This window comes from Molothrus aeneus, chromosome 20, assembly GCF_037042795.1.
Source record: "Molothrus aeneus isolate 106 chromosome 20, BPBGC_Maene_1.0, whole genome shotgun sequence".
Classification (NCBI taxonomy): domain Eukaryota; kingdom Metazoa; phylum Chordata; class Aves; order Passeriformes; family Icteridae; genus Molothrus; species Molothrus aeneus.
The window spans coordinates 6,199,060-6,225,870 of record NC_089665.1 but is presented as its reverse complement, the minus strand read 5'-3'; the positions used below and the strand labels follow the sequence as shown (position 1 = coordinate 6,225,870).

General features: G+C 52.1%; 1 protein-coding gene across 1 annotated transcript in view; it reads right to left on the bottom strand.

Annotated features, from left to right (window-relative positions):
• The window catches only part of LRRC75A (leucine rich repeat containing 75A), a 57,520-nt gene extending 42,690 nt beyond the window's left edge, over positions 1-14,830 (bottom strand). The window contains exon 1 of the mRNA XM_066563606.1: positions 14,233-14,830. Within this exon, the coding sequence (XP_066419703.1) occupies positions 14,233-14,496 (264 nt within the window). The 5' untranslated portion in view covers positions 14,497-14,830. The remainder of the gene's footprint in view (positions 1-14,232) is intronic.
• Between the last annotated feature and the right edge of the window lie 11,981 nt (positions 14,831-26,811).

The following is a 26,811-nucleotide window of genomic DNA, read 5'->3' as shown; positions in this document are numbered from 1 at the left end:
GCCCCCAAAGTGGCACTGCTGCCCTCAACACCCCCATTTCCAAACCCTTCCAGCTGGGAGGCCACGGCTCTGCTCTCCTCCTCCTCTGGGATAGCTCCTCTCGGGCTTGCCAAGTCAGAAAACCACTTAAATACCTGATTAACTACAAGCACATGTTTAAATCCCTCTGGAGCCAAGGGGGTTGGATTAGCAGAGTGCTTCATGAAGGCTTTTGTTAAGCAAAACTTCTTTCCTCCACCCAGTTCCCTTCCCAGGGAAGGAGTGGGAGACCCCAGAGTGAGATGAGCTCAAGTGAGCAGTGGAAGAAGCATTTTGCACAAAATCAGGGAATGAGATCCCAGGGGACACAGGCTGGGCTGATGGAGAGTGCTCTGCCCTCCAGAGCCAGCAAACATTTTCAGTAAATGCCATTAAAATTCTCTTTATTTCACCACACACCAGGCTCCAGAAAGGCCAGAGGGTGGTGGCTGCTGGTCCTGAGCACCAGAGTTGTGACAGATTAACCCCAAAATGGCCTGAGAGCCTCTGTGCTTGGCTGAGAAGGGAAATCCACCCCAGGTTTCACTGGGGCTGCTGCACAGACACAGGTAATAAACAGCTTTTCTGCTTTTCTGCTTTGCTGTTTGTGGGATCTGGGTCCCCTATAGGGGAAAGGGCTGCTCTCTGCACCCCAAACCCACAGGGCAGGCAAGGAGAAGCAGGAACATGGGACAGGCACTACCACATGCTGTTTCCAGCAATAAAAGGTGCCAACCCCCCTCTAAAATCCAAATATTTCTGCTTTGTTTGACAGCCAGGGCCATTAAATTGCCGTTGTTGATATTCCATTTCCCAGTGGAGATGTCAGAGCAGCTCGGGAGGATCAGACACAAAACACACCTTGGACCAGGGAGCTTCTGCCAGGGAAATGGAGCCTGTGAGGGATCTGTGGCTCTGGAAATGGAAACTGTGAGGGATCTGTGGCCCTGGAAATGGAGCCTGTGAGGGATCTATGGGCCCTGGAAATGGAAACTGTGAGGGATCTGTGGCTCTGGAAATGGAGCCTGTGAGGGATCTGTGGGCCTGGAAATGGAAACTGTGAGGGATCTATGGGCCCTGGAAATGGAAACTGTGAGGGATCTATGGCTCTGGAAATGGAAACTGTGAGGGATCTATGGCTCTGGAAATGGAGCCTGTGAGGGATCTCTGGGCCCTGGAAATGGAAACTGTGAGGGATCTGTGGCCCTGGAAATGGAAACTGTGAGGGATCTGTGGCTCTGGAAATGGAGCCTGTGAGGGATCTATGGGCCCTGGAAATGGAGCCTGTGAGGGATCTGTGGCCCTGGAAATGGAAACTGTGAGGGATCTGTGGGCCTGGAAATGGAGCCTGTGAGGGATCTGTGGCTCTGGAAATGGAGCCTGTGAGGGATCTGTGGGCCTGGAAATGGAAACTGTGAGGGATCTGTGGCTCTGGAAATGGAAACTGTGAGGGATCTATGGGCCCTGGAAATGGAAACTGTGAGGGATCTATGGCTCTGGAAATGGAAACTGTGAGGGATCTGTGGCCCTGGAAATGGAAACTGTGAGGGATCTATGGGCCCTGGAAATGGAAACTGTGAGGGATCTATGGCTCTGGAAATGGAAACTGTGAGGGATCTGTGGGCCCTGGAAATGGAGCCTGTGAGGGATCTGTGGGCCTGGAAATGGAGCCTCTGAGGGATCTGTGGCCCTGGAAATGGAAACTGTGAGGATCTGTGGCTCTGGAAATGGAAACTGTGAGGGATCTGTGGGCCCTGGAAATGGAGCCTGTGAGGGATCTGTGGCCCTGGAAATGGAGCCTGTGAGGGATCTGTGGGCCTGGAAATGGAGCCTGTGAGGGATCTGTGGGCCTGGAAATGGAGCCTGTGAGGGATCTGTGGCTCTGGAAATGGAAACTGTGAGGGATCTGTGGGCCTGGAAATGGAAACTGTGAGGGATCTGTGGCCCCAGGAGGAGAAGGAGCCAGAGCTGGGTGATGAAATCCACGCCTGGAGCTCCCTTTGCAGGAGAGGATCCATGGCAAAGCTGCTGCTCCCACTGCTGAGTCACAGCTGCTGTGCAGAGCTCAGGATCAGGAGTTTCCTCCCATCTGGGGCTTCTCCCCAGCCCTGGCTGTGGGGGTGAGCACCAAAACACCCCCAGGAACAAGGCAGGGAGCAGCTCCAGAGCAGCAATGTCAGCAAAGCATCCCTGTCTCCATGCCCTGGGATATTCCCTTCATTCCCTACAATGTGTCACCAGCCCAGGAAGTGTCCCCAGGGAGAAGCCTGGGATGCCAAGGGTAACAGAGCACCCTGCTAATCCCTCCTGCTTCCCTGAGCCCTCCTGGAGCACTCAGCTGGGTCCCATGGAACCCTGTGGCCACAGGATATTCCCACAGTGCCACAACAAAGCCTGTGCCTTGCAGCTCCTGCTCCCAGTTCTGCCATTGCAAGCCCAGAACATTGATTTTCCAACTCCAAAGCAGCCAGAGCTGATATTTTTTACACCAGCAGCTCCTCCTGAAGTTCACAGCAGAGGAAGAAGAGCCCCAGAAACTTTCAGGACACAGCACCAAATCCTTAATCTCGTTTCCCAGCTACAACCACTGAATAATCCCTGAAACCTGATGCAGGATGATGAGCTGAGCAAGAGGAAAGGCAGGATGAGGTCATTGTGCTGAGCCTCCCCTTCCCTGCTCCCTTCCCTGGGACATCCACAGCCCTGGGCTGGAATTCCTCAAACAGCCACGAGCAGCTGATTCCAATATCATTAAAACATGACTAACACAGACCCTGAGCTGCTTTTAGAGTAGAGGAGCCACTGGTGGGTGGTGAACCAGACACCTCCAGCCTCACACACACGAGATGTGGGGTGGCATTTAGCACCCAGTGACACTAAACCTGCCTTGGGGCCTTCTCCCCGTGCCAAGAAATGCCACAAATTCACGGCTGGAAGAAAGATTCCCTTTTGCAAGGCATGAAACAGGAGGAAAAAAACCCTTGGTTTTCTCTGAAGACCCAGAGGCTGGGCTAAAATCATCAGTGACAAGTAAACAGGTTGGAAAAAGCTCCCTCTGAGAGCCAGGCTGACTCAATCTGTGTTATCTTTTCTTTTCCCTTTTTACTTTATCTTCTCTGATGTGCCTGCTCAGGAAGAGATAAGGAGCAGCTGCTCCCAGCCCTACTTGTGGTCCCTGCCACTTCTGTGCACTTCACTCCTGTTCTTGGGAATTCCCTTTGCCAGAGGGATGCTCAGCCCCTCTGCTCCTCCATTCCCTCTGAAAAAATGAGGAGTAGAGAAGCTTTTCCCTGATAAAGAACCCTGGAATTATTTAGGGTGGGAAAGCTCAAGTCTGACCACTGACCCACCCCTAAACCATGTCCCCACATGCCATGAACCCCTCCAGGGATGGGGATTCCAGCATTTCCCTGCTGGCTCTGGGATGGGTCAGGCAGAGCTGGAACATCCCAGGGGAGCTCGGGCAGTGCTGGGTCCCCGCAGGATTTTGCACAATGTCATTCCCACCCTCCTGGCATCAATGGGATGATCTCAGCCTGTGGGAATGGCACTCTATCCCTGCCTTTGGGAATCTTCCAGGCTCCTGTATTTTTGCCCTCTTCCAAAGGGAGGGCACACAAACAAACACGAGTCCTCGTGGAAAATAAAGTTGATTTATGTGATGAGGCAAAACTAAAAGGTCTTTTTTTAAAAAAAAATATTTCAGGAGAAAAGTTTGGCTGATTTATTTTATTTCAGGAGAGGAGTTTGGCTGATTTATTTTCTTTGTGCTGGGGAGAACAGCAGCTGATGGGCAAGAGATGAAAGCACCCCAAGCAAAGATTCCTCACCACATTTCAGGGAATTCATCCCATCTGAGAACTGCTTTACATCTAAAAATGGATGGAGAAGTTTATCACAGCCAAAACTTTCCCTGTCACTTGCACCATGCCAGAGTCTCCATCCTCCTCCTCTGAACACCAATGGGGTGGGAAGGAAACCAGAGGGAAAACCAAGCTGTGCATGGAGAGCTCAGGAGCAGCACCAAAGCTGCTCCTGTTCTACAGTTCAGCCTTTCCACTGAATGGCCAGTGCCATGGACTGGAAAGTCAGCTTTGGGACGTTTTCTCCTGCCAAGAAATGCCAGGAATTCCTGCCTGGAAGTGGTACAGCTCCAGCAGCTGCTCCCCACGTGGGAGCAGAGCTGTGCTGGATGCTGCACACCCACACCCCTGTTGTTTACCAGGCCCCCAGGGCCTTTACAGGGATGCACACATCCTAAAATCCAGGAAAACCTGGAGTCCTGGCAGCTCCTGGGGCTGCTGCCACCTTTGTTCTAAAGCAGCAAGGCAAGAGAGAAGAATGCCATGGAAAGGACTGGATTTTTATGCTGAGAAAGGAGATGTTGGAGAGCAGATGTTGTGCACGCCCTGCTGAGACACATTTCCCCTTCCCAAATCCACAAATCTGTGCAAAGACTGGTTTGGGTTGGAAGGGACCTCAAAGTTAATCTCATTCCCACTCCTCTGCCATGGGCAGGGGCACCTTCCACAGAGCAGGGAGCTCCAGCCTGGCCTTGGGCACCTCCAGGGATGGAACAGGCAGGGCTGCTCTGGGCACCTGTGCCAGGGCCTGCCCACCCTCCCAGGGAACAATTCCTGCCCAACATCCCATCCACACCTCCCCTCTGCCAGCCTGGAGCCCTGGCAGCCCCTCTGACCCCCCCACACTGGTGACACTCTGTGGTTTTGGGGTACCTGGTGAGGAGTTCCAGCTCTAATCCAGAGAGGGGATGAAAGGCTGAGTCCCAAACCCAGCAGGAACAGCTCCACACCTGCTGGATGCTCTGAATTCCCCCCCAAATCCAGCACACCCAGCCCAGCTGTGCTGGCCAGGCACTCTGTGACCCCATTAAACAGCCTGGCAATGGCACACACACAATAAAACATCGATTTTGGAGCTGCTGAGAGGAGGCTTTCCTCTCCAAACAGCCACAGAAAAATGGGCAAGGGAATGGATGAGACCATCAGCATGGGCAAATTACCCTCATTTTTTGCTCAAAAGTCTCCCATTTCCCATCCTGAGACTCAATCAATGCTGTGCCCACACCAAAGGGAGCTGGGAACCTCAGCCCTGACTTGTATCAAAGTCAGTTTGGGGGATGAAGGGAAGAAATGAAGCTTTCCCCATGTTTTCTGCCATGCTTGCGTGGTTTTCTTTGCAGCATCAGATTTTGAAGCATCAGGTAGAGCAGGGCTGGGATTTGCTATTTGATATTTGAAGAAGGTTGGAAGGTAAAATCTTTCTTGAAGGCTTTCACAGCACCTTGCCTCCCTGTCTGGCACCAGGGAATTTGGATGCTCCTTTGAGGATCCACCTTGGCATGTGCCTCCAAACTGGAGGTGGGCTCCTCCCAGCTGGCTCAGTCTCTCCAGAGAAACCCAAAAATAAAGGATTTGAGCTCATCAAAGTCACCAGGAAATGCCCAAACTTGCTAAGGAAGAATTAATGACTGAGCTGCCCAAGAATTCAATTCAGTGATATTAAAATTCAATTAATGCTGCTGTATAAAGTAGCTTTAAACATTGAATACTTTAAACCACCCAGATTTCAAACCAGCAATTTGATGCCGACCTCTGGTCAGGCTTTAATTTTTAAAATTTAAAAAATTATTTCATTTTAAACAACTCTTTTAGCTCAGGTAGGCAGGACATGGCTGCCAATGATTTCAGGGAAGTCAGTGATAAAAACAAGCAGAAAAAAGTGCAAACACAGCTTTGGGGAGAGTGTGGTTCTCTCACAAGGACAAAGAAAACATCTTAATTTCAGTTAATTCAAATGTTTCACTCCACAATCTTAAGGTTCTGTTCCAATTTCAAGGATGTTCATTCACTTAGTCCAGTTTAATGCTGAATTTCAGCAAGTCAATGAAAAAATCAGAAGTACAAAGGAGAAATGCACGTTTTCCAATCTGCAAGTAAAACTTCAACCTGAGAGACCAAGATCTGTAATTATGGTGACCAGAAGTGTAATTCATGATGCACAATGAATACTCCACTTAATGAATCAACCAGTTTTAAATGCAAAATCTGTTTTGAGACATTTACTTTGTCTGCTTTCCTATCCAGCATATTTTGAGTGTATTAACTGATCAAAAAACATTAAAAACCACTTTTCTGCTCTTTAAACTTGCTTTCACTTCCCTGTAACTCGAGTCAGAAATACAAAAGGATCAATCAACCCTGCAAACCCCAAATTCACCATTTCCCACCAGAATAAAACCACACAAAATTCCTCACCCAGCCACACAGCTGCCTAAATAAATGTCCCCAGATACACCAGGCTCCCTCCTCAGAAAAAGGAAGTATCCAATTACACCAAGCAGGAGCAGCTTTTTACAAGCAAACAGGAAAACATCCTCTTTCTAATAGAATAACCCCCAAAAAAATCCTAACCACACACACACACACACACACAAAAAGGGTTCCTTAAATCAAGATTTAATCCAATCCTGCATGATTTTGGCTGGATGTAAATCATGAGTGTAGATCATTCATACTCTCCTCCCAAATTGTTTCTCTGCAAGCCCAGGAATCTCACTGAGATATTTGGGAGCAAGATTTCCCCCAAATCCTTTCTGGAGAGGGGAGAGCTGTATCCAAATGGAAATAAACAGAGGGGTTCTGGGATGAACCAAGGCTTTGGGACTGTTTGGTGAGGTTTGAGTGCTATTTTTGCAGAGATTTGGGCTTCTCTGCCCTGATTTTGGGGAGCTCAGGCTGAACCTGGAGCTGGGGTTTGTTCAACACCAATCAAACCTGGGGCAGAGGCTGCAGCAGCTTCAGTTCATCCTTGTGCAGGGAATTGGGATTTTTTTATTGAGGTCCAAACCCCCCAACCCCTGTATCCCACTTCCCACAGGGGCTGGGGATGCCCCAAATCCCAAAGCAGCCCCAGCAGGAGCCCTGTGCTCCACCAGCAGCTCTGCAGCAGGGTGGGAACAGGGACAGGGGTGTCCCAGGAAAAACCCTCAGCACATCCCCGGCCAAAACAACCATTTCCCACCCCAGTCTGCTCTCCTTCCTCAGCTGCCTTTGCTTTCCCCTGCTGGGGTTTCAGTGCTGTGCCAAGATCCTGGCCTTGGGCAGGAATTATCTGCTCCCAGCCCCAGAGCGGGCTCATCCCTGGGACAGGAAAAGAGGCAGCTCTGGGAATTTCCCAGCCATGGAAACTGGGGCTCCTGGCACAAAGCCCTGTGCTCTGACAGCCAGGGGATCTCTGCACAAGGAGAGGTGAAGGCACAGGAGCTGCTCAAGGAGGTTTTAGTCTCGTGCTTTCCAAGCTCGTCCTTGGAGTGGGAGGCAGGGACAGACAGAGCTCGCTCACCTCGGTGTGTTCTGCATGCTGAGGGTAGAAATCAGAGCTGCAGCTCCCACAGAGCTGCAGGTCCTGTCCCTAACACCCATTTCCTCACTTTCTGTGCCTAAACAGAAAGCAAGGAGCTGAAAAACCCAGCACACAAATCCCCATCCTCCAAAAAAATCCCTGCTCCTGCTCCAGGCTGGCCGCTCAACCTCTCCTTTAATGAACCAACCTTCATTTCCACACAACTGCTGCTAGAACTGGAACTAACATTGCTGCCTTGCTGAAATCTCCCTCAAATGCAACCCCTGAGCACCTCTGGGAATGGGCAGCAGCAGTGGGAGCAGGAGCTGGACTGGGAAGCTGCTCAGAAAGCAATCCCACAAAGGGGATTGGGGACAAAGGGGACATCCAGGGACTGAAATCAGCAGCCAGCAGCAGGACCCAGGGCTGGGCAGGAGCAGACCTCAAGGAAAACCTCCATGGTTTTCCAACAAGGACTTTGGGACCACTGGAAAAGGCAGAAACATCCTGTAAAGAAATTCCCCCACCAACATCAAACCCGAGTCCTGCTCTGCAAAGCAGGACAGGCAGGGCTCTGGGGAGATTACTGGGATATAAGGAGGCCCTGAGGAGTGAAATATCCACTGGGATACCCCAAGGCATGAGGGAAAGGCAGCTCCCTCCCCTGGGCTCTGCTGCCTGTCCAGGCTCTCTCCAGAGCTCAAAGCCTCGCACAAAGGAAGAGCCTCTGACTTTGAAAGACACCAAGCCTGAAAGATAAAGAGTCTTGAAAAGATCTGAGAATGCTGGAAAGCTCCAAGCAGCTCCTGCTCTCCAAGCAGCAAGGTCAGAGCCAGGAGTAATTGGAGCTAAAACCTTCGGCCTGGAGAGGAATGGAATGGACAATTTGCTTTTCCTTTTACAGGCAAGATTAAATTTACCATGCAGTGATCTTTTCTCCAAAATTTGAAGGAGAAGGAGGCTGAGACACACACACAGAGAAAGAGAAATGGAATCAGGCATTAAATCATATCAGGCATTTGGCCAGGACCTGAAGATGTTGAATACTAAAAAATTCCACACTGCTTGTAGGAGAATGAAATGAATATTAATATATAACCACCTCCCTTAGCTAAGAGAAGGCCACAGCCACAAATCCCCCAACACACCAAGCACTGAAGCTCCAATACACTGAATTTCAGGTGCACCAGCCCCATTCCTGCCCCCCAGCACAGCCCAGGGATGTGCAGGGAGGCTGTGCCCACACACCCACGCTGCCAGGGAGAGCAGCCAGCCTCACACTCGGGGCTTTCACAGTCTGAAACAAGATAAAAAGGAAAATAGAGGGGGGAAAAAAGCTGTGTGCCAGGCTGTCTGCAGCCCCCAGCTGCTGCATTTCACATCAGGTGTGAAAAAAGCAGAGCCTGGGGGGGGAAAAAAAAGACACATTCCTGCTATTATATAAGCAGAGAAAGTGCTGAACAGGAGCTGGGGTGGAACAACAACCATCAACTTCTGCCAGCTTGGAGATCTCTGCAGTGAGGGCACAGGCAGGACCTGATGCTCTGTTCCAGCTACACACAGGCCAGCCCAGGCCAGCCTAACCCAGGCCAGCCTAGCCCAGGCCAGCCTAACCCAGGCCAGCCTAACCCAGGCCAGCCTAACCCAGGCCAGCCTAGCCCAGGCCAGCCTAGCCCAGGCCAGCCCTCACTTTATATCACATCCCAGCTCTCCCAGCCTTCCTCTCCCCCTCCAAAACCACATTTCCCCCAGGAGCAGCAGCAGCACCCACCTTCCAGGGCGTTCATGAAATCATTAAACCCAACCCTGTGCCTGCACAGCCACCTGCAAATCCCATAGGGCATGGAAAAGGAGCAGAAGGATGGGAAGAGGCAAACTGAGGGAACATCTTGCACCAGACTCTTTTTGGGGCAGGGACACCCCAAATACCACAGATATTTGTTGTCAGTGCCTCCAGCAGCCTGAGGGTTAAAAAGCACCGTGGGGAGCCCTGGTGGGGTTTCATAGGCAGCTTGAGGCAGAGGAAATGAGGGTTCATCCCAAAGCCACCCCTCTCAGAGCAGGGTTACCCAACTTCCACCCTGTGGGGCCCTGCTGCAGCCAGGGCAGGGCCCTCCCTCAGCCCCAGCAGCTCCCAGCTGAGGAAAAACAGCCCCAAATCCTGCAAAATTCCTCATCCCTGTCCTCTGCAGGCAGCCACAGGCTGGGAGGAGCCCAGGGACCCCAGGCTGGGTCACCTCTGGTGCTCTGAGCACGCAGGAGGAGGGACCAGGTGCTCATTTTTGGGGAAACTCAGCAGTGCTGAGCTCCTCCAGCGTTCCTGGGATGGCTTCCATGGGAATGCTGCCCCATGGCTGGGGTGCACAGGGCCAGGGGCAAGCACTGAGCCCAGCCACAAATATTTTAATTTCTTCTCTGCTCTTGTGTCTCAAGGAGGAAGTCACAGGAGCCCAAAGTGAGCTGTCTCCAGCAGTATTTTAAATTTTTTTTTTGGTGTTTTACTATCCCCACCGGTCAAGCCCCTCTTACAATGAAGATATTCATCATTAATTCATTAATTAAGCATCCCTGTGCCACACAGTTCCCAGGCTGCTCAGGTCATGTCTTGTTCCCCACAACCTCTGGCTCTGGAAAATGCCCCTGGGATGGGGCAGGGGCCCAGCTGCACCCACAGCAGGGGCTGTTTGTGGGATAAAGCTCAAGGTTTTGTGGGATAAACCCCAAGGATCCCAGGCAGGGCCCCAGCCAGGAGGGGCTGCAATGTTTGCTGGGCACAGAGCACGTTTGCTCCCAGCCCTTCCCTGCAAATGGGATTTTTGGTGGTGTTTTTGCCCATTTGGGGCCCTCCCCACCCCAGCACTGCCCACCCCAGGCTGGCAGGGCACAGAATCCACCTTGCCAGCCGTGCCACACCTTGGACCCTGGCATTTGGCTTTGGCCACACCCTGGCATTTACTGCCACGCTTTGCTTTTCCCCCCTTTCCCCACTGAATTCCTGGAACTGCTGCTCACCTGCCCTGTGCAGATGATGCTCAGGTCTGCTGGATTCCTCCTCCTCCTCCTCCTCTTCCTCCTCCCCTCTCCCCCAGCCCCAGAAGAGCAGCAAAAGCTCCACGTAACCAATGGCAAATTCCTTGAGTGCAACGTAATGTGCTGGGAAGCGCTTCCCCATCTCGCCTGGGAAAAGCGATCCTCTGGCAGCAGGGAGGAGGAAAACATGCTTTGTTTTACAAATCCTCTCCCCAGCAGGAGAGACACTCCCAGAATTTAATATACTGACAGCGTTTGGCTGCCTTAACCACTGACACTCAACAGTACAGGCGAGAAAATAAAAAGAGTAAAAATAAAAAGTGCCACGCTCTGTGATGTTCAAACCTATCCTGCTCTGCAGCTGGTGGCACTGGGAATAGTGGAGCTGGAATTCTCCCACCTGGATGGAGTGAGGGGTCTGAGAGTGGCTTCCCATGTCCCAGGTGCTGGACACCCTGAATAAATTCATTTTTTGGCCTCTCCCTGCAGCATCTCCTTGTTGGAAAGCGGAGAAGATGCTGCCAGGTGAACCTGGGAAGTCACTTCATGGCGGATAAATTCCAAGTTATTCCGTGCAGGAATTACTTCCAGCAGCTCCCTCCAGGTGACCAGCAAACCTCTGGCAACTCCCAACACCAGCCTAAATCAAATGTTAATTATTTCAGTGTCTTCCCACTGCATTTATGCCAGAGGCATCCTCCCTGCAGCACCTGAGGGAAAACACCTGGGCCAAGGAGAGCAGCAGGCACTTGTTGGGATTTGGGGAGTTTGAATTTTGCAGTGATGGGTTTGGGCTCCAGAGCAGAAAGAAGGAAAAAGAAATGAGTATTCTGTGTCTCAGGAGCTGGATGTTAAATGAGCCTGGCTGTGCCAGAGGAGCACAAACCCTTTGGAATGGCTGCTGGCAGCAGGAATAACAGGAGTGTTATTTTGGGGGCAGGCAGTGGGATCAAATTGCCTCCACAGCAGAGACCACTGCTGACCTCTCTGAGGAAGCAAAGTCTGTCTGCTCTTCATGCTTTCTATATTTTTAAACAACAACAACAAAAAAAAAAAAAAAAAAAAAAAAAAAAAAAAAAAAAAACACCAAAAAAACCAAAACAGAAAAATCACTTTGTATCTCAGTATTTTATAGTTGTTTGCAACCTCCAGGCATTCCCAGAAACACAAATTAATCCTTACAGGAGCCTGTAAGGAAAACAGCATAGCTGCCACCTCAGGGGAGGGAGAAGGATGGATAAACTCTAAATAAATTCTAAATAAATGGGTGGAATGCAAAGGCCACAGTGGACATTGGTGCCAGTGGTGGGACTGGAAGGGCAGGACCTGCTCCAGCAGGTTTAAAATACAGCATTGCAGCCCTGCCCTGATTATCAAACACACCTTTTGTGGGAGCAAAAAAAGCCCCCCAGCCCTTGTCTTGCAGTGGGTGGGGAGGGCAGGGTGTTATGGCACAGAGACCTGAAAACCAAAGATTTTCAGCTCTGGCCATGTGCTCATCCTGCTCCAAAAACAACTGTGGAGCCTCTCCAAAGGCAGGGATGCTGTCACCCACGCCTCAGCAGCACCCTGGGCTGAAGTCAGTGGAAAGGCTCCCAGCGACCTAAATGCCTGAGATTTAAAAAAATCTCTGCTGAGAGCTGGGCACCAGGTCACTGGGTTTGCTGGGAAAACCCCAGTTTTGCTGGAAAACGCCCAGTTTTACAGCAGCACCTTCATGGAGCACAGACACCCTAAAAATGGCTCAGGGAAAAGTCTCTGCCCCAGCAGGCTCATCCATCCAGCCCTTTCCACAGGAGGAAGCTCATCCTTCTCCCCAAATCCTCACTTTCAGGCTGGGACACTCCAAGGGCTCAGCTCTGGAAGGCTCCTGCTGGAACTGGAACAACCCCAATGGTGCCTTGGAGCCAGCAATGCCCTCCTAAAACATCCCCTCCCAAAATCCAGCTGCTGGGAAACTCCAGAACAGCCAGGATTTGTTCAGTGGGGCATCCCACATTCCCTCCCTGCAGGCAGGGATTAATATCACCTCATTAAAAACCTGCTTGGAGTCTATTATGGTATCTAGGACAGAGAGTTCTCTGTTTTGACATTCTAAGATATATTTTATCAGAGCGAGCTCTTCAGAGACACTCACTGCCAGAGATGCACCTGACTGTAACAGGTTCCTTGCTTCCCCCAGCAGTTTAAGATTAATTTTTAGCTTTTTCTTCCCAATCTCCAGCGAGATGAGAGGGTTCTCCTGTGGTCAGGTTTGTCATTAGGGCATCCATGGTGACACATGCCAGCTCCCTCACTCTGCACAGAGAGTGAGGACAGACCTGAGCATCGCTGAGAAAAACCAGTCTGGAGCCAGGGAGAACGTGAGAATGATTCCTGGCACTTTGCAGGCCCCAAGATTTATTTTTTGGGGAGGTGTTTGAGATAAACACCCTCTAAAATTAGCACCTGCCCTTCTGCCAGCTCCAATGGGCTGCGACAACGATAAAGATTTGGCGTGGCTGAGAGGGTGCAACATTTGGGCTCTGATCTGCTGCCCAACTCAACCCCCACGCTCCCATAGATCCCAGATGAAGAGGTCACTGTCCCAAGGAATTCCACCCCCAAATCCCAGAGAGGCAGCACACTCCTCTCAGGAAAAGTATTTTATCCCAAAATTGAAAGTGGGGAGAGTTTTCCATACCAAAAGAAAAATCATATGACACAGTTCGGATTTCTCAGCTGGGCTGCTCTGAAGATAATCCTAAACCTGCAGGCTGGAGGGAGAAGTGGAAATGGATTAAATGGGGACATGCCCCAAACAACACATCCACTCACTGAAAAGTTCCTGGACCAGAAAATGGGGAGGAGGAAATGCTATCAGCAAAAAAAAACACTAGCAGCAAACCCCAAACACAAAATCCCCAAAGAAAACCAGAGTGGAGCAGTCCCATGGACAGACTATGGGGCAAGAAAGCAGCTCCCCGTGCCCAGCTGAGATCTGAACAACTTTTCCCCGGCTGGCAGAACTGGTTACACCGAGCAGCCGAGGGAGAAAACCCGAGCTGGGAGATGGATCTGCTTTAGGTTTGCATGGAAAACTCGCTGCTCCTCAAAGCCCTGCGCACCCCAGAGCCTTGAAAACGCCCAGAGCACTCGGGTGTTTTTATCAGCACCTATCAGCAGGAAAAGATTAAATGCTAATTTGCTTTTCTGTTTGCTCACAGCAACTTTCCGTCCTGTTGCTTCCCAGCTAATGCCCAGCTCAAACAGATTTTTCAAGGCAAAAGGTCTCGGGCTCGCTACAATTAATTCTCCACTCCCCCAGAGCTTCTCGTTTCTCCCAGCTCCAGTCAACACCAGCAAAACTCCACCAGGCGATTGTGCGCCAAAAAGATAAAAAAGCAACGCTGCCAGCTCTGGGTATTTCTGAGCCAGCAAGAAAAGAGCTGATTCTCAAAAGCTGCCAGCTCCAATTGCCTCGGCGCTTTTCCGGAGCTGCTTGAAACACCAAACTTTTGGAAAGTTGAGTGGGAACCACTCGGAGTAGGCTGCAAACCCCAGAGCCACAAGGAAGAGAAGAGGGTAAAACACCCCCGGCAGCGTTCGCTGGCTGCAGACACCGCCGAGCCCCTCCCTGGGGGTATTTCCCCCTCTGTGACACCCTGAGCACCCTGCAGCTCCCCGGCCACTTCCCCAAAATTACTCCACGCGGGTCGGAGCCGCAGGAGCCGAGCGTGGCCGCTGTTTGCCACCGAAAGCAAAGCACGAGTTATTCTCCGGCTTTCTTTTCCCCAGCTCAGCCCCTTCCCCCGCAGAAAGCCGCCCGTCCTCACTCACCTGCCGCAGGTTCTTCAGCAGCTCGGTGGCCTCCTCCTGCCTGCCCTGCTTGACCAGCAGCAGCATGTCCTGGATCATGCAGATCCTCCGGTGGTACGGGGGCAAGCTGGGGCCGGCGCCCTTGCCGAACTTCTCGCCCGACTTGGCCACGAGGGAAGCCAGGAAATCGCCCCTTTCCCTGGGGGCCGCCTTCTTGCGGTGGTGGCCCGGGGGGCTCTCCCCGGCGCTGCCGGGCTGGCAGCCCTTGGTCTGCTTGGTGCCCATGGCCAGCGGCTCCCGCAGCCCGGGGCCGCATGCACGGGGGCGGCGAGCCTGGGGTGGGGGCACAGCACAAAGGGCTGGGGGCTGCACAAAGGGGTCTGGGGGCTGCACAAAGGGGCGGGAGGTTCCGAGGATGCCTGGGGCGGGGGGGCTCAGCGGAGGGGTCGCTGCCCGGCGGCGGGGCGGCTCCGCTCCCGCAGGCGGAGGATGGGGCGGCTGCGCCCGGCCGGGAGGAGCCGCGGCTCGGCCCCTCCGCTCCGCTCCATCGCCGGCAGAGGCAGAACAGCCGGATCCGGGCAGCTCCGGGCAGCTCCGGGCGCTGCCTCAGCCCAGCGGCGGCGGCTCCTCCGCGCAGCCTCCTCCCGGTGCCGAGGGGTCCCCCGGGGCTCGCCCGGGCGCGGGGGGCGGCGGCTGCAGCTTGGGGGGAACTGTTGCGCTCAGGGGGCTCCCCCGGCGGCGGCGCGGCTCGGCCCGGCCGGCTCGGGGCGCTCGGAGCGGGGAGAGCCGGGGGAGGGCCGGGGGCGGGCACCGTGCACCGAGGCAGGGCTTGCGGAGGAAGCCGCAGCCGGACGGGGCTGGATCGTCCTTCCTTCCCCGCGGGCCGGGGGCTCCGCTCGCCCCGCGGGGGATGCTCCGGGCGGGGGCAGCGCGGATGGGGCCGGGCCCGGCTGGGCGGCACCCCCGAGGCGGCCGCGGGCATCCCCGGGGAGGGATTCCCGCCGGAGCCTCGGCACCCGGGGGATTTGGTGGCGTTCGGTCCCTCGGGGATGTCCCCCCGCCTGTCCCCTGCGGGTGATGCTGGCACTCTGTCCTGGCTGATCCTGCAGCTGCTGCCCTCCCTCACCCTCAGCCCTGCTGCCCAGCTGGGCATCACCACCTGTGCCCCATCTCCATCCCCATCCAGCGCTTCCACCCCTCCCTTGCGAGTGCTGCTCCTTCCAGCCGCTCCCCAGCCCATATCCCATCACTCCTGGTGTCCATCACTCCTGATATCCCATCACTCCTGGTGTCCATCACTCCTGATATCCCATCACTCCTTATATCTCAGACACTCCCCTGGCCAGGCTCAGGACATGGAATGAGGCTCCCTGATAAAGCTCACGGTGAGCAGCTCCTCCAGCCGGGCTCTGCTCACCTGCTGCAGGACACAGGTTGCTCCAGAAGGGCCTGGGAGGGATCAGCTTTGGGGTGATGAGGCCCCAGCTGTGGCCTCAGACCCTCTCCTGATGTGGGGGGATGGTTTCCGACACAGAAACGCTTTGCAACTGTTTTAAAAAGAATCCCAAAGCAATGAGGGGATGTTTTCCAACACAGAAACACTCTGCAAGTGTTTTAAAAAAGAATCCCACATGAGAAGTTTTTGCCTCTCTGCATCCCGTGCAATGGCACATCCCTGAACACACAAATTCCCAAATTCCACGTTACTGTGGTGGATAAAAGGCAGCTCTCCCCCACCACCAAAGGGCTGGAGGCCCCTGCAATTGTTTCTCAAACTTGACTCATTCTGATCCACAGACCACGAGAACAGCACAGCCCCAGTGACTTCAGCAGGGTTTGGCTCTGCTCTGCAGGGCTGTGCTGCGCACGAGCCAAAAGCTGAGTGTCTTCCCCCAAAAACACAGCTCAGGGGCCAAAAACTCCATTTCATACTTCAGCCATAGTGAGTCAAGTCAGATGAAGAAAACAGGTGATGCCTCAGGTTTTAACTTCTGTATTTTTCAGATTCTGTGCTGCTCTAGGTGTAGCTCTGAGCTTCATATTAGGTGTTAGCAAGTTCCCTTCACAGGGTAGGCAGACAAAACAATCTTCTCCAGCTTGACCAAGGACAAGCTGCAGGCCCAAAAACTACAAACAACAGTTGTCATTGTGGGCCTTGGGTCCTCAAAGAGAGAAGAGCAGTTGTTGGTTGCAGTAAAGTTGTTTTTTGCATGAATGCAAGGAGTTCAGAGTAATTATTAAAGTCCGTGCTAAAAGCTTTCTGGCATAGAGCCCTGATGTTTTGAGCAGAAGCAGCAAAAGCAGCAGACACTATCTCTTGCTCTTCATCATCATCATCTGCACCCTATTAGAGGGGCTTTTTATGCATACATCATCCAATCAGCTAAAAACACGATTCTAAAACATTCTTTTTACACCAATCTGAACTTAATTCTAACGTACAAAAGTAATGTCAGTTCTTACACAAAACCTTACGTATGTAATTTTATGTATTTATGTAAATGGTACAATCTGTGGTCTTACCTAAAATCTGCATATATAATTTTATCTATTTACACAAATAGTTCTATCTATTCCATCTGGAAACCCAGGCAATGTCCCGCTATGTTTTTGTTATGTCTGGAGCTAAGTTCAACCAGGCTTTAGGGCCTTTTACTGGCTAACACAGTCTCCTAAGGCCCTTAAGATCTATTTCTATTTATTTTAAACTAAAACTTACACTTCTACTTCATGTCTGTGTGGCTGCATAATGTATTTCAGCTTCTCTAGAGGTTCTAATTCAAACCCTGCATTCTTTTCTCTCTCTGAGGGACTCAGGCTTTTATTTCATGCATTCCCACAAACAGTGAATTGAAGAGAGAAAAACAAGAAGGATGGGACTGCATAACCTAAAACTGTAATTGGACAATTAACTCCAACATGCAAATGGAGCAGAATTTATAAAAGTGAGAGGCCTCATGACTGATTGTGCATTTTGTGCCCATTTTGGTTCATCTTGGGTGCAGCCCTGGCTGGGCTCTTGTGCTGCCCAAGGTGGATCCATGGGGGAGATGGATTTTAATAAATCCCTGCTTTATTTCTTTAGCTCTGTCCATCCTCTGCTCTAGCCCAGCCTTCTCGAGGCATCACAGGTTTGCAGAAACCACAGTGTGTGCTCAGCAGAGCCTCCCCTGGCACTGAATGTCCCCGGGGAGGCAGCAGAGGCAGCCAAAGTCAACAGGAGGCAGTGGAAGGGGTGGTGGCACCTCCAGCATCACCTCCAGCAGCCCCTCCCTTGGGAAGGAGCTCTCCTCTCTGCTGGCAGCAGGGATCTGAGCCAGGATGGCAAAAAAAGGGACCCTGCAAGGCTCTGTGCCCAAAAACCCCACTGATGGAGTGTGGTGGTGTTCACAGGGCTGTCAGGATGAGGGTAGAGATGAGGATCTGACTCCATGTTTCAGAAGGCTTGATTGATTATTTTATGATATGATATTATATTAAAACTATACTAAAAGAATAGAAAAAAGGATTTCATCAGAAGGCTGGCTAAGCTAAGAATAGAAAGGGAAGAATGATAACAAAGGTTTGTGTCTTGGACAGAGAGTCCGAGCCAGCTGGGCTGTGATTGGCCATTAATTAGAAACAACCACATGAGACCAATCCCAGATGCACCTGCTGCATTCCACAGCAGCAGATAATCAATGTTCACATTTTGTTCCTGAGGCCTCTCAGCTTCTCAGGAGGAAAAATCCTAAGGAAAGGATTTTTCATTAAGAGATGTCTGTGACAATGGAGCTTCATTTCACACCTGGAGCCCCCCCAAAATCCGTGTGCAGCCACAGCCTCAGTCCTGCTGGTACACACAGCCTCCCTCCCAGCCCAAACCCCTCTGCCTGGCCCAAGGCTGATCCCAGAGCCTGTTCTTTCCTCTCATCTCTAAGTCTGAGGTACAGCAAGAAGCCAGCAAGGTCAGCACACCTCTCCCAACAAAGTGTCCCTCTCCCCCAGAGTGACACGGCCACAAAAACAGAGCAGCCCACGCAGGATGGAGGGAGCCCTGCCCTAAAGGTCCTGAGGCACATGGAGAACCAAATCCAGCCCACCCCTGACTTTCCACCACTTCAAAAAAGGCATTTTGTGCATTTTCAACCAGTTCCAAACTGGCTGTTCACGCAGCAGCTTTGTCAGCACAGGCTGCAGGAAGACACCAGGAACCTCTCCAGGCCCATCCAGCCATTGTGGGGCACCCCCATCCCCATTCCCTCGGGATCCCAGTGGAATGGGGCACCTGGAGGCACAAAGGAGGGGCAGGGCTGGCCAAGGAGGGGGTTCTGCACAGCAACCACAGCCCTGAGTCAACAAACAAAGCCCAACCTTTGCCCTCCTGGCACTCCTGCCAGCAGGGCAGGGAGTTCAGCCCCTGCTCCTGGTTGTTTGTGGCACACAGGACAAAGCCAAGAGGGAAAAATGAAAAAAAAAAAAAAAAGAAAGAAAAAAGGCAGGGGTGTGGGGTTTGAGCCTGTTAGCAGTGCAGAGCAAACAGCCCCAGGAGGAGCTGGATTTCTGTCCCTGAGGGATGCAAAGGCACCAGGAGCAGCCAGGGCAGCAGGGGACGAGCCCCAGGCTGGTGGAAGATGTGCAGATTCCTCAGGAGCTCCATCCCAGAGCCTCATTCCCTCCTGCACCTTCCAAGGGTCTCCCGAGGCACAGACCCAAACCCCCCCTGCACACTCAGGATTTTCCAGGTGTGCTCAGCACATCCAAACCAAACCAAGCTGTGCCATGCTGGGAAATGCTGCTGTGCTGGCAGCCAGGGCTGTGCCAGCAGCTCTGGCACTGAAATGATTCTGCTAAACTCATCCCCAGAGCCACAGCCCAGGGCAAACTGCACATCAAGGGCTGTTTGTCCAAGGGGGTTTCTTCTTTTTCATTCACTCCTTTTTATGATATCTGATATTGAGTTAGAAAAGTCCTTGAAGGGAAACAACTTCAGCTTGTGAGATCACAAAACCCAACAGCTCCTCCTCCGCTGCAAAATTCAGATTTAAGAATCAAAGTCCTCACTTCCACATCAAAAAGAAATTGAAGTTTTCAGTGCATTTAGCCAGAGAGCATCCCTAATAACCTGATGGAATTCTGACAGCAGATCCCTGAAATCAGAGAGGTTTGTCCTCAGTCCCAGGTGGGGGTACCCACCAAACCTCTTGGCACACCTGTTATAAATATTACAGATTTTTTGCAGATCAAACTCATTCCCACTTCCAGGAAGGACTGACTGGTTTTGCTGGAAGGTCCCAGTCTCTTGCCAGCCTACCTGGGCTGCCAAATCCTGCAGCTCACCCAGATTCTCACAGGATAATTAATCTCCTTTTCCTAAGATGGAAAACCCCTTCCTGATCCCAGGCGTTGCCCAGTGCTCCCATCCTGAGCTGGAAGTTCCACGTTAGATGAGTATGATCCAACATGGGACATTCCAAAGAGGATCTGCCCTTGGAGCCCTCTCTGAGTGGGAATTTTATGAGTTCCCACAATCACTGCTGGGTTTGGGAACTCTCACAGTGCACCTGAGACACCCAAACACAAAACCCCTTGGAATTCAGGGGTCCTTCCTCACCTGACAGGTTTTGGGGGAAGTTTCTGGCAGCTCATTCAAACCAGAGATTGAGCTGGGACCAAGCTCTGCTTCTCACCAAACCACCCTCCTCTGAAGGGCAGCCCAGGAATTCCCAATTTTTGTTGATTGGGATGGAATAATTGGGATTAATTTTAAATGTCAGTATCAGAGCCAGGCTGCTGCTGCTCGCTGTGTGACAAAGACTAAGGGAAATATTACTGTCAGTATGGCATTTAAAGGAATCCCAGAGTTAATGTGATTTTTATCTCTTCCTCCAAAAAGAAATTTTAAAAAATCAACCTTACTGTAAGAGCCCAGCATATGCAGCAAGAGGAGAGCAGTGAGTCCCAGCAATCCCTGGGGAAGGAGGCCAAATTGAAAAATGTGATTTTAAAAGGACAGAAAGCCATCCTCATCCCAAGCTTGATTCAATTGGGCTCTGACAGCAGACAGGGTGGAAATGCTGTGAGATGAAATTGCAGATGAACCAAACTCCAGATGAAAGGGGCCAATAAAATGATGAGAACCATCACGTGAGAGGTGTTTTGGAGGAGAAATGAAAGAATCTCAGGTAGAGGCATTCATGTTTCCTCCTGGCAGTGGATGAAATCTTCCTGTGTTCACCTTTGAATCAATTCCCTGCCTTTGGCCTCGGCTGCAAAAGGGAGAAGAATTGAAAAAATATCCCCAAAGCAAGGGGGAACCTGAGCAGGCAGAGAAAAATTGCTGCAGTAGAGTCCTGAAATCTGCCCTGAGCTCTGGCATCTGATTTCAGCACGGCCCAGGGTCACAGAGGGGCCAGGGAGGAGGAAAATAAACGGCTCCCCACGTGGGAGCAAAAGTGACCACAGAGGGGACAGAGCTGCCAAAATCCCCAAAGCACCACGAGGAAAATTTCCTTCTTAATTATTAATTTGCTGCACCTCATCCCTTTCATGGCACTGAAACCACTGGACCTGTACAAGCATTTTTAGAAGAAAATAATTCCTATTCAAAACAAACCCAAGTCCCCTTCCGAGCAATTCGGCTGCCACAGATGGAAATTGGGATTTTTCATGGCCAAACCAATTTAATTCCTAAAATGTTCCCCCAACCCCAACAGCAGCTCCTGCTCCTCCCCCACTGCCCTCAGCAGGCAGGGTCCCTCCAATGCTCCTTCATGAAGATTTTAACTCTAAAAAATTGAAATTCCAGCAAAGGTTTTACTGATTTCTCAGAGAATTAATGGGGGAATTTCTTGGTTTAGGTTTTGGAGTGGTGGTTGTTCATTTGTTTGGAGGTTTGTTTGCCACTAATGGGTGTTTATTCGTTTAATCCAATCAGAAGAGCAGAAAAATGTTTGTTAGATTCCAGAAGTGTTCCCTCACTCCAAAGGGATGGGCTGTGGAGGGGTTTGCTGGGGTCCTGGAAAAGGGATCCTAAAGGGATCATGGGACAGGGAACGTGGAAAAAGGATCATGGGAAAGGGATCTTGGAAAAGGGATCTTGGAAAAAGGGATCATGGGAAAAGATAATGGGAAAGGGATCCTGGAAAGGGATCATGGGAAAGGGAATGTGGAAAAGGGATCAGGGAAAAGGGATCCTGGAAAAAGATCATGGAAAAGGAATCCTGGAAAAGGATCATGGAAAAGGGATCCTGGAAAGGGAACGTGGAAAAGGGATCACAGAAAAGGGATCTTAGAAAAAGGGATCAGAGAAAAGGGATCCTGGAAAGGGATCATGGGAAAGGGAACGTGGGAAAGGGATCATGGAAAAAGGGATCAGGGAAAAGGGATCCTGGAAAGGGATCCTGGGAAAGGGATCCTGGCAAAGTGACCCTAGAAAAGAGATCCTAGAAAAGAAATCCTGAAAAAGGGATTCTGGCAAAGTAATCTTCGGAAAGGGATCCTGAAAAACTGATCCTGGAAAGGGATCCTGGCAGAAGGATCATGGAGAAGGGATCTTGGAAAGGGATCTTGCCAGAGGAATCCTGCCCAAGCAGTGCCCGGGAGCAGGGCTGGTCCTGGGGGGTGCCCTCTCCCAGGGATCCCCTGCTCACATCCCAGCCTGGATCTGGGGCTGGGGCCTGGCAGGGGATGCACAAAACTCCAGGAAAAGTCCAAGGACACGCTTCCCAAAGTGCCAGCTCCCAAATGCACAGTTCCCCATCCCAAATCCTTTCTGCACAGCTCCCCAAAGCTCCCTGCCCTATTTCCCTGCCAAAGCCTCTCTGGGCAATGCTGCTCCCTGCACCCCAAAGAAAATTGCCCAAGGAATTCCCAATCCTGCCGGAAGGGAAGCAAAGGGTGGCGTTTCCAGATGACTCCAGAAAAATTCCTGGCAGCTTTAAGCTCGTGCTAAACAACTTTTGGCCAGTGTGTAAACAGACTTTGGGTTTTATAAACATGGGATCCAGGCTTGGAGTGGGAAAAGAGCTGGAGCTGTCCCCAGAGGGAGGATGGATCACTTCCTGCAGCCCCAGGGAGTTTTGGTTTTGCTCAGGGTTAAGGGCTTGAGTTTGGCTGGGAATATTTTGCATTGGAAAATCTTCGGGGAGAGAAGGGGAGAGCACCTGGATTTGGGAAAAGATGAGGTTGGAGAAGTGTTTGGGGTGGATTTGGAAAAAAAAAAAAGCATCTTAAGGAAGAAGAATAATGGGATTAGGAGGGAAAGGATGCAGGTGGGGGGAATCCAAATGGACTTTGGAGCATTCAAAACTCAGAAAGAAAAGGTGAATTATGCAGGTGAGCCACAACCCAAAATTTAGACCTAAAATGTAAGGAAAATACAAAAGCAGTGCTGAGAAATGTGGATCTACCTCCCCTTTCCCCTTTGTGGCATTGCTCAGCATCCCAGGGGTACTCAGGACACGAAAATATCCCAGAACTGGAAGCACCACATTCTGCAAGGCAGTCCCTGCACTTCAGTTTTCAGGAATTAAAAGCACCAACCACCAGCACTCAGCAAAATTGGCATTAAAAGCTCAGTGGCCACCCAGCCATGGCTCAGATCTTTGGCTGTGCAGAGGCTCCAAACCCTTTTCAGAGCAGCATTTTTAGGGTCCCTCTCATCGCCACAATGATGATTTCACAGCTTTCCCACAGCCCTGAGCCTCTTCTGCCAGCTGAGAACCCCTCCCTGGCACAACCAGACTCTCTGGGATTATTTTTTTTTTCCCAGCACAAATTAACCCAAAGCCTCAAAAAGGTTCAGCAAAGAGAAGAGAAAGCTCATCAAGCAGCAGATGGTGACAGTCCTGAGCAACCCAGAGGCCTCTTCCCTGCTTGGCCTTAGCCTTAATCTAGATAAAAGCCCTCTCTTCTCCAGCTAAGAGCTTATTTTGCTCAGTAAGAAGATGAGGGTGTTAAAACGTGCAGAGCAGGGGGAATGTTGCTATTTTGAGACAGGGATGAGACTTCTCAAGACCCAACTGGTTCATTTATTGCCCTGGATATTCCCAATTTCTGCCTCCTTTTCACCTGGGGTAACCCATGGCCCCTTGGAAAAGAAGAGCCAACGCTCCTCAAAGTTATTTCAATTGCTTGTGAACACCCAAAATAATTTTGCCAAGGTGTGTTCACATTTCCAGGCACCCACCCACCCACCCATCCATCCATCCATCCATCCATCCATCCATCCATCCATCCATCCATCCATCCATCCACCCACCCATCCATCCACAGGACATGACCCCACTGGTACCAGATCCCTGGATAAGCAAGGCCAAACACCCAAAACAGACCCCAAATCCATCCAGAGACAGAAGATTCCTGGTTTAAATGATCTTTTTTGGCTCTGCTGAGAGGGTTCTTCTCTGTTGTGGCTTTGGAAGCAAATAAATCACTTTGCCTTCCCTTTACATCTCTATACAAGTAAATCAAATAAACTTTTTTTTTTCTTTTTTACAAATAGTTTTGGAGTTTTTGGTCTTTGCAAATAAATCACTTTACAGCCTCAAAAATGCCCCCTGCCACTTCCAGGCCTCCACCCTGGCACGATGCAGATCCCAGCATTCCCAGATGGGTTGGATTAATGAGTCACCCTCTGCTTCCAGCACCTCTGGAAGCCCAAAAAATTAAATTGAACCCTTCTAACACGTTCTTGGCATCTCCCAGGAGGTTCAACCACACAAATCCCAACCCTTCCACGTGCCAGGAGGAAAAGCAACCCCTCCTAAGAGCACGGAGAGTTTTGGATGAGGAGCTGGCTGGACACGGGAGGGTTTCCCATTTCCAGGAATGCCGAAGGTTGCAGCTTTCCTGGCAGCTCTCTGAAGCAGCTGAAACGCCCCAGGCTGGAGGCTGGAAGTGGCTGGTTTTGGGGAAATGAGCAGAAGGAGGCTCAGAGCACCCTCCCCATGCAGGGAGAGCAGCAGGGAGGGAGGATTCCCAAAAATCTCTTGGCAGCAAGGTCACATCTGGATTTGCAATCGATGGCAAAATTGCCAGCAAGGCTGGGAGGAGGAGGGGGAGGAAGAGGAGAACAGGAGGAGGAGGAGAGAAAGGAGAAAAGGAGAAGGAGGAAGGAGGAGGAAGGAGGAGGAAGGAGTGGGAGTGGGCAGCATTTCTCAAAGCCCCAGAGGAAGCAGCCCCAGCAGAGAAATCTCTCCAGCAGGAACTTGCTGCCTCTCCTGGGCTGTCCCAGCCAGCTCTGGAAGCCCTGTGCTCCCAACAGCAACATCTGCAAGCTGCTCTCAGGAAAATCCAGCCAAAAATAGCAGAGATGTGCTGTCCTCAAGAGCCACAAACTTCTGACCCCACTGAGGTCACACTGTGGAGAGCACTCAGAGCATCACACACCTACTGCTCAAAGAGAGTGATTCAACCTGGCCAGAAATGTTGGTTTCAGTGAGTTTTTGATCTCAAACCCTGATCCTGTTCAAAGGCAGCAGCTCACCCCCTCAGCAGGGCCTCACCCAGCCTGTGCCCATCCCTGCCAGCCCCAAAGGACAGAGCTCCCCACGCCTGGGAGCTCGGATCCGGTGATTGAAATATTCCCAGATCTGCACAGCTCCAGCAGGACTGGGCAGAGCTCAGGGAGGTGGCAGGGTAGGGAGCAGCCCCTGGGGACAGCGCTGCCACCAGGAACGCGAGCCTGGGCTTCCTTTTGGGGCAGCCCTAAAGCTGAGCTCCAATTTTGCTCAATCTGCAGCTGCAGTGCCACAAACGGCTCCAGGCTGCAGCAGCAGCAGCAGAGCATCCACCCCAGGCTGTGCCTGATGCACCCTCAGCCCTCGGGTGCTCCACAGATCTGCCTAATCCCGGCTGTCAGGCACGGGGAATTGCTTCCCAAAGGATCCTGCACCCTCAGCCATTGGGGAATTGCTTCCCAAAGGATCCTGCCCGGATCCTGGCTCTCAGCCATTGGGGAATTGCTTCCCAAAGGATCCTGCCCGGATCCTGGCTCTCAGCCATTGGGGAATTGCTTCCCAAAGGATCCTGCCTGTGTCAGGGCAGCCATCCCAGGGTTCAGCGACCCCAGGCACACAAAGCCTGTCCTGAGCCCCAGCAATCCCCGGCTGCGGGGGCTCCTTCCTGCTGCCCCCCAGGCCCAGCGCGGCCCCTCCCGGCCGCTGTCATTGTCCCCAGGGTCCCTGGCTTGGCAGGAGACGCCGGCTCCCCTCATCCCGCAGTTTGCTCCTCAGATCGCTGCCGGCAATGCCTGAGGGAGGGATTTTCCTCTGTGCCCACCTCCATCCCCTCAGCACACGGAATGGTGTCAGCCTGCTGGTGGCACAGCATCCCTGGCAGCGGCATTCCCTGCTGGGAGCTCTCCCCCCATCCGGCAAGGATTCCTGAAAAACCATTCCTACAGCAAGGATTCCTACAAACCATTTCATCCACGCTCCACGATGGAGCGCCATAAATAATTACAGGAGCTCCCCCACAGCAGCAGCTTCCCCCAAAGCGAAGGGAGGAAGGAGAGGAGCCCGGGAATCGCGGGGATTGTGGCTGTAAATAAAGGACGAGGGGTGGGGAAGCTCAAATCTCCCAAAGAACGATTAATTCCCGTTGCCTTCAGGGCAAAGTTGGGCATCGGGGCTGGGTTCTGGTCAGGAAACGGTGAATTCTTGCTGCCGGCAGGGATCTGAGCCGCCACCGTGGAACCAGCACTTTCCTACCCTGAATATTGCTGTTGATATTAATTCTGAATTAAGGCAGACCCTGTGCCTGGCAGCCAGAACCAGCGCTAGACCTGGGGGCTGAGCTTCACGGACAGAGGAAAGCAAATGCTCTGGAATTCCTGCTTTAATCGATGGCAGGAAAAGTTTTGTCCGATTGCTTTGACCTTTGTACTCACCAGGCTGGGCTTCCGAGGGGGGATCCACAAACCAGATTTATTCCTTACGAGTTTCCTGCTCTTCCTTTTCCCTACCTGGAAGCAAAACCTGGGGAAACAACCTCACTCCCAGACTTCCCTCAGGCAGCTGCAGGTGTGGAATATTTGTAATTACGAGTTCTTCCATGGCCTGGCATGAACAGGGGACGACACCTCGTGCCTAGCCCGGAGTGCCAGGGCTGGGTTTGTTGTTTATTGGGAATACAGATGAAAGGACAAGGAATTTTGTCAGGGGGGTGTTTCGCTCTCCTGCCGTGCCTGGAGGCTGCCGGGGGCACGGAGGGGAGCAGGGATGCGGGAGGAGCAGCACGGCCGCACTCCTGAACCCGCGGGGGAGCCGGGAGTGCCTCTCCCCCTGCGACATCTCCAGGAAAAATCCAAGTTTTCACTCCCACACCTGCCCTCGGTGCACAAATCCCGGGCGCTGCCAAACCCAGACACCACCCGGAGCGAGAGGCCTGAGGGGAATCCCGGGGCGGGAAAACGCTGCGGGTCCGGGATTTTCCATTTTCCATCCCCTCCGAAAGGAACCGCTCGGGAAAAGGACGGGCTGGTGCCGCCACCCAGCGGTGTCCGGCGGGGACACCAGGGAGGGGACACCGGGAACACCCACAGAAGGACACCTGGACAGGGACACCCGATTCGGGGCCCCCTCCGGACCCTTTGTCCTCCAGGATCTCCCTCTATCC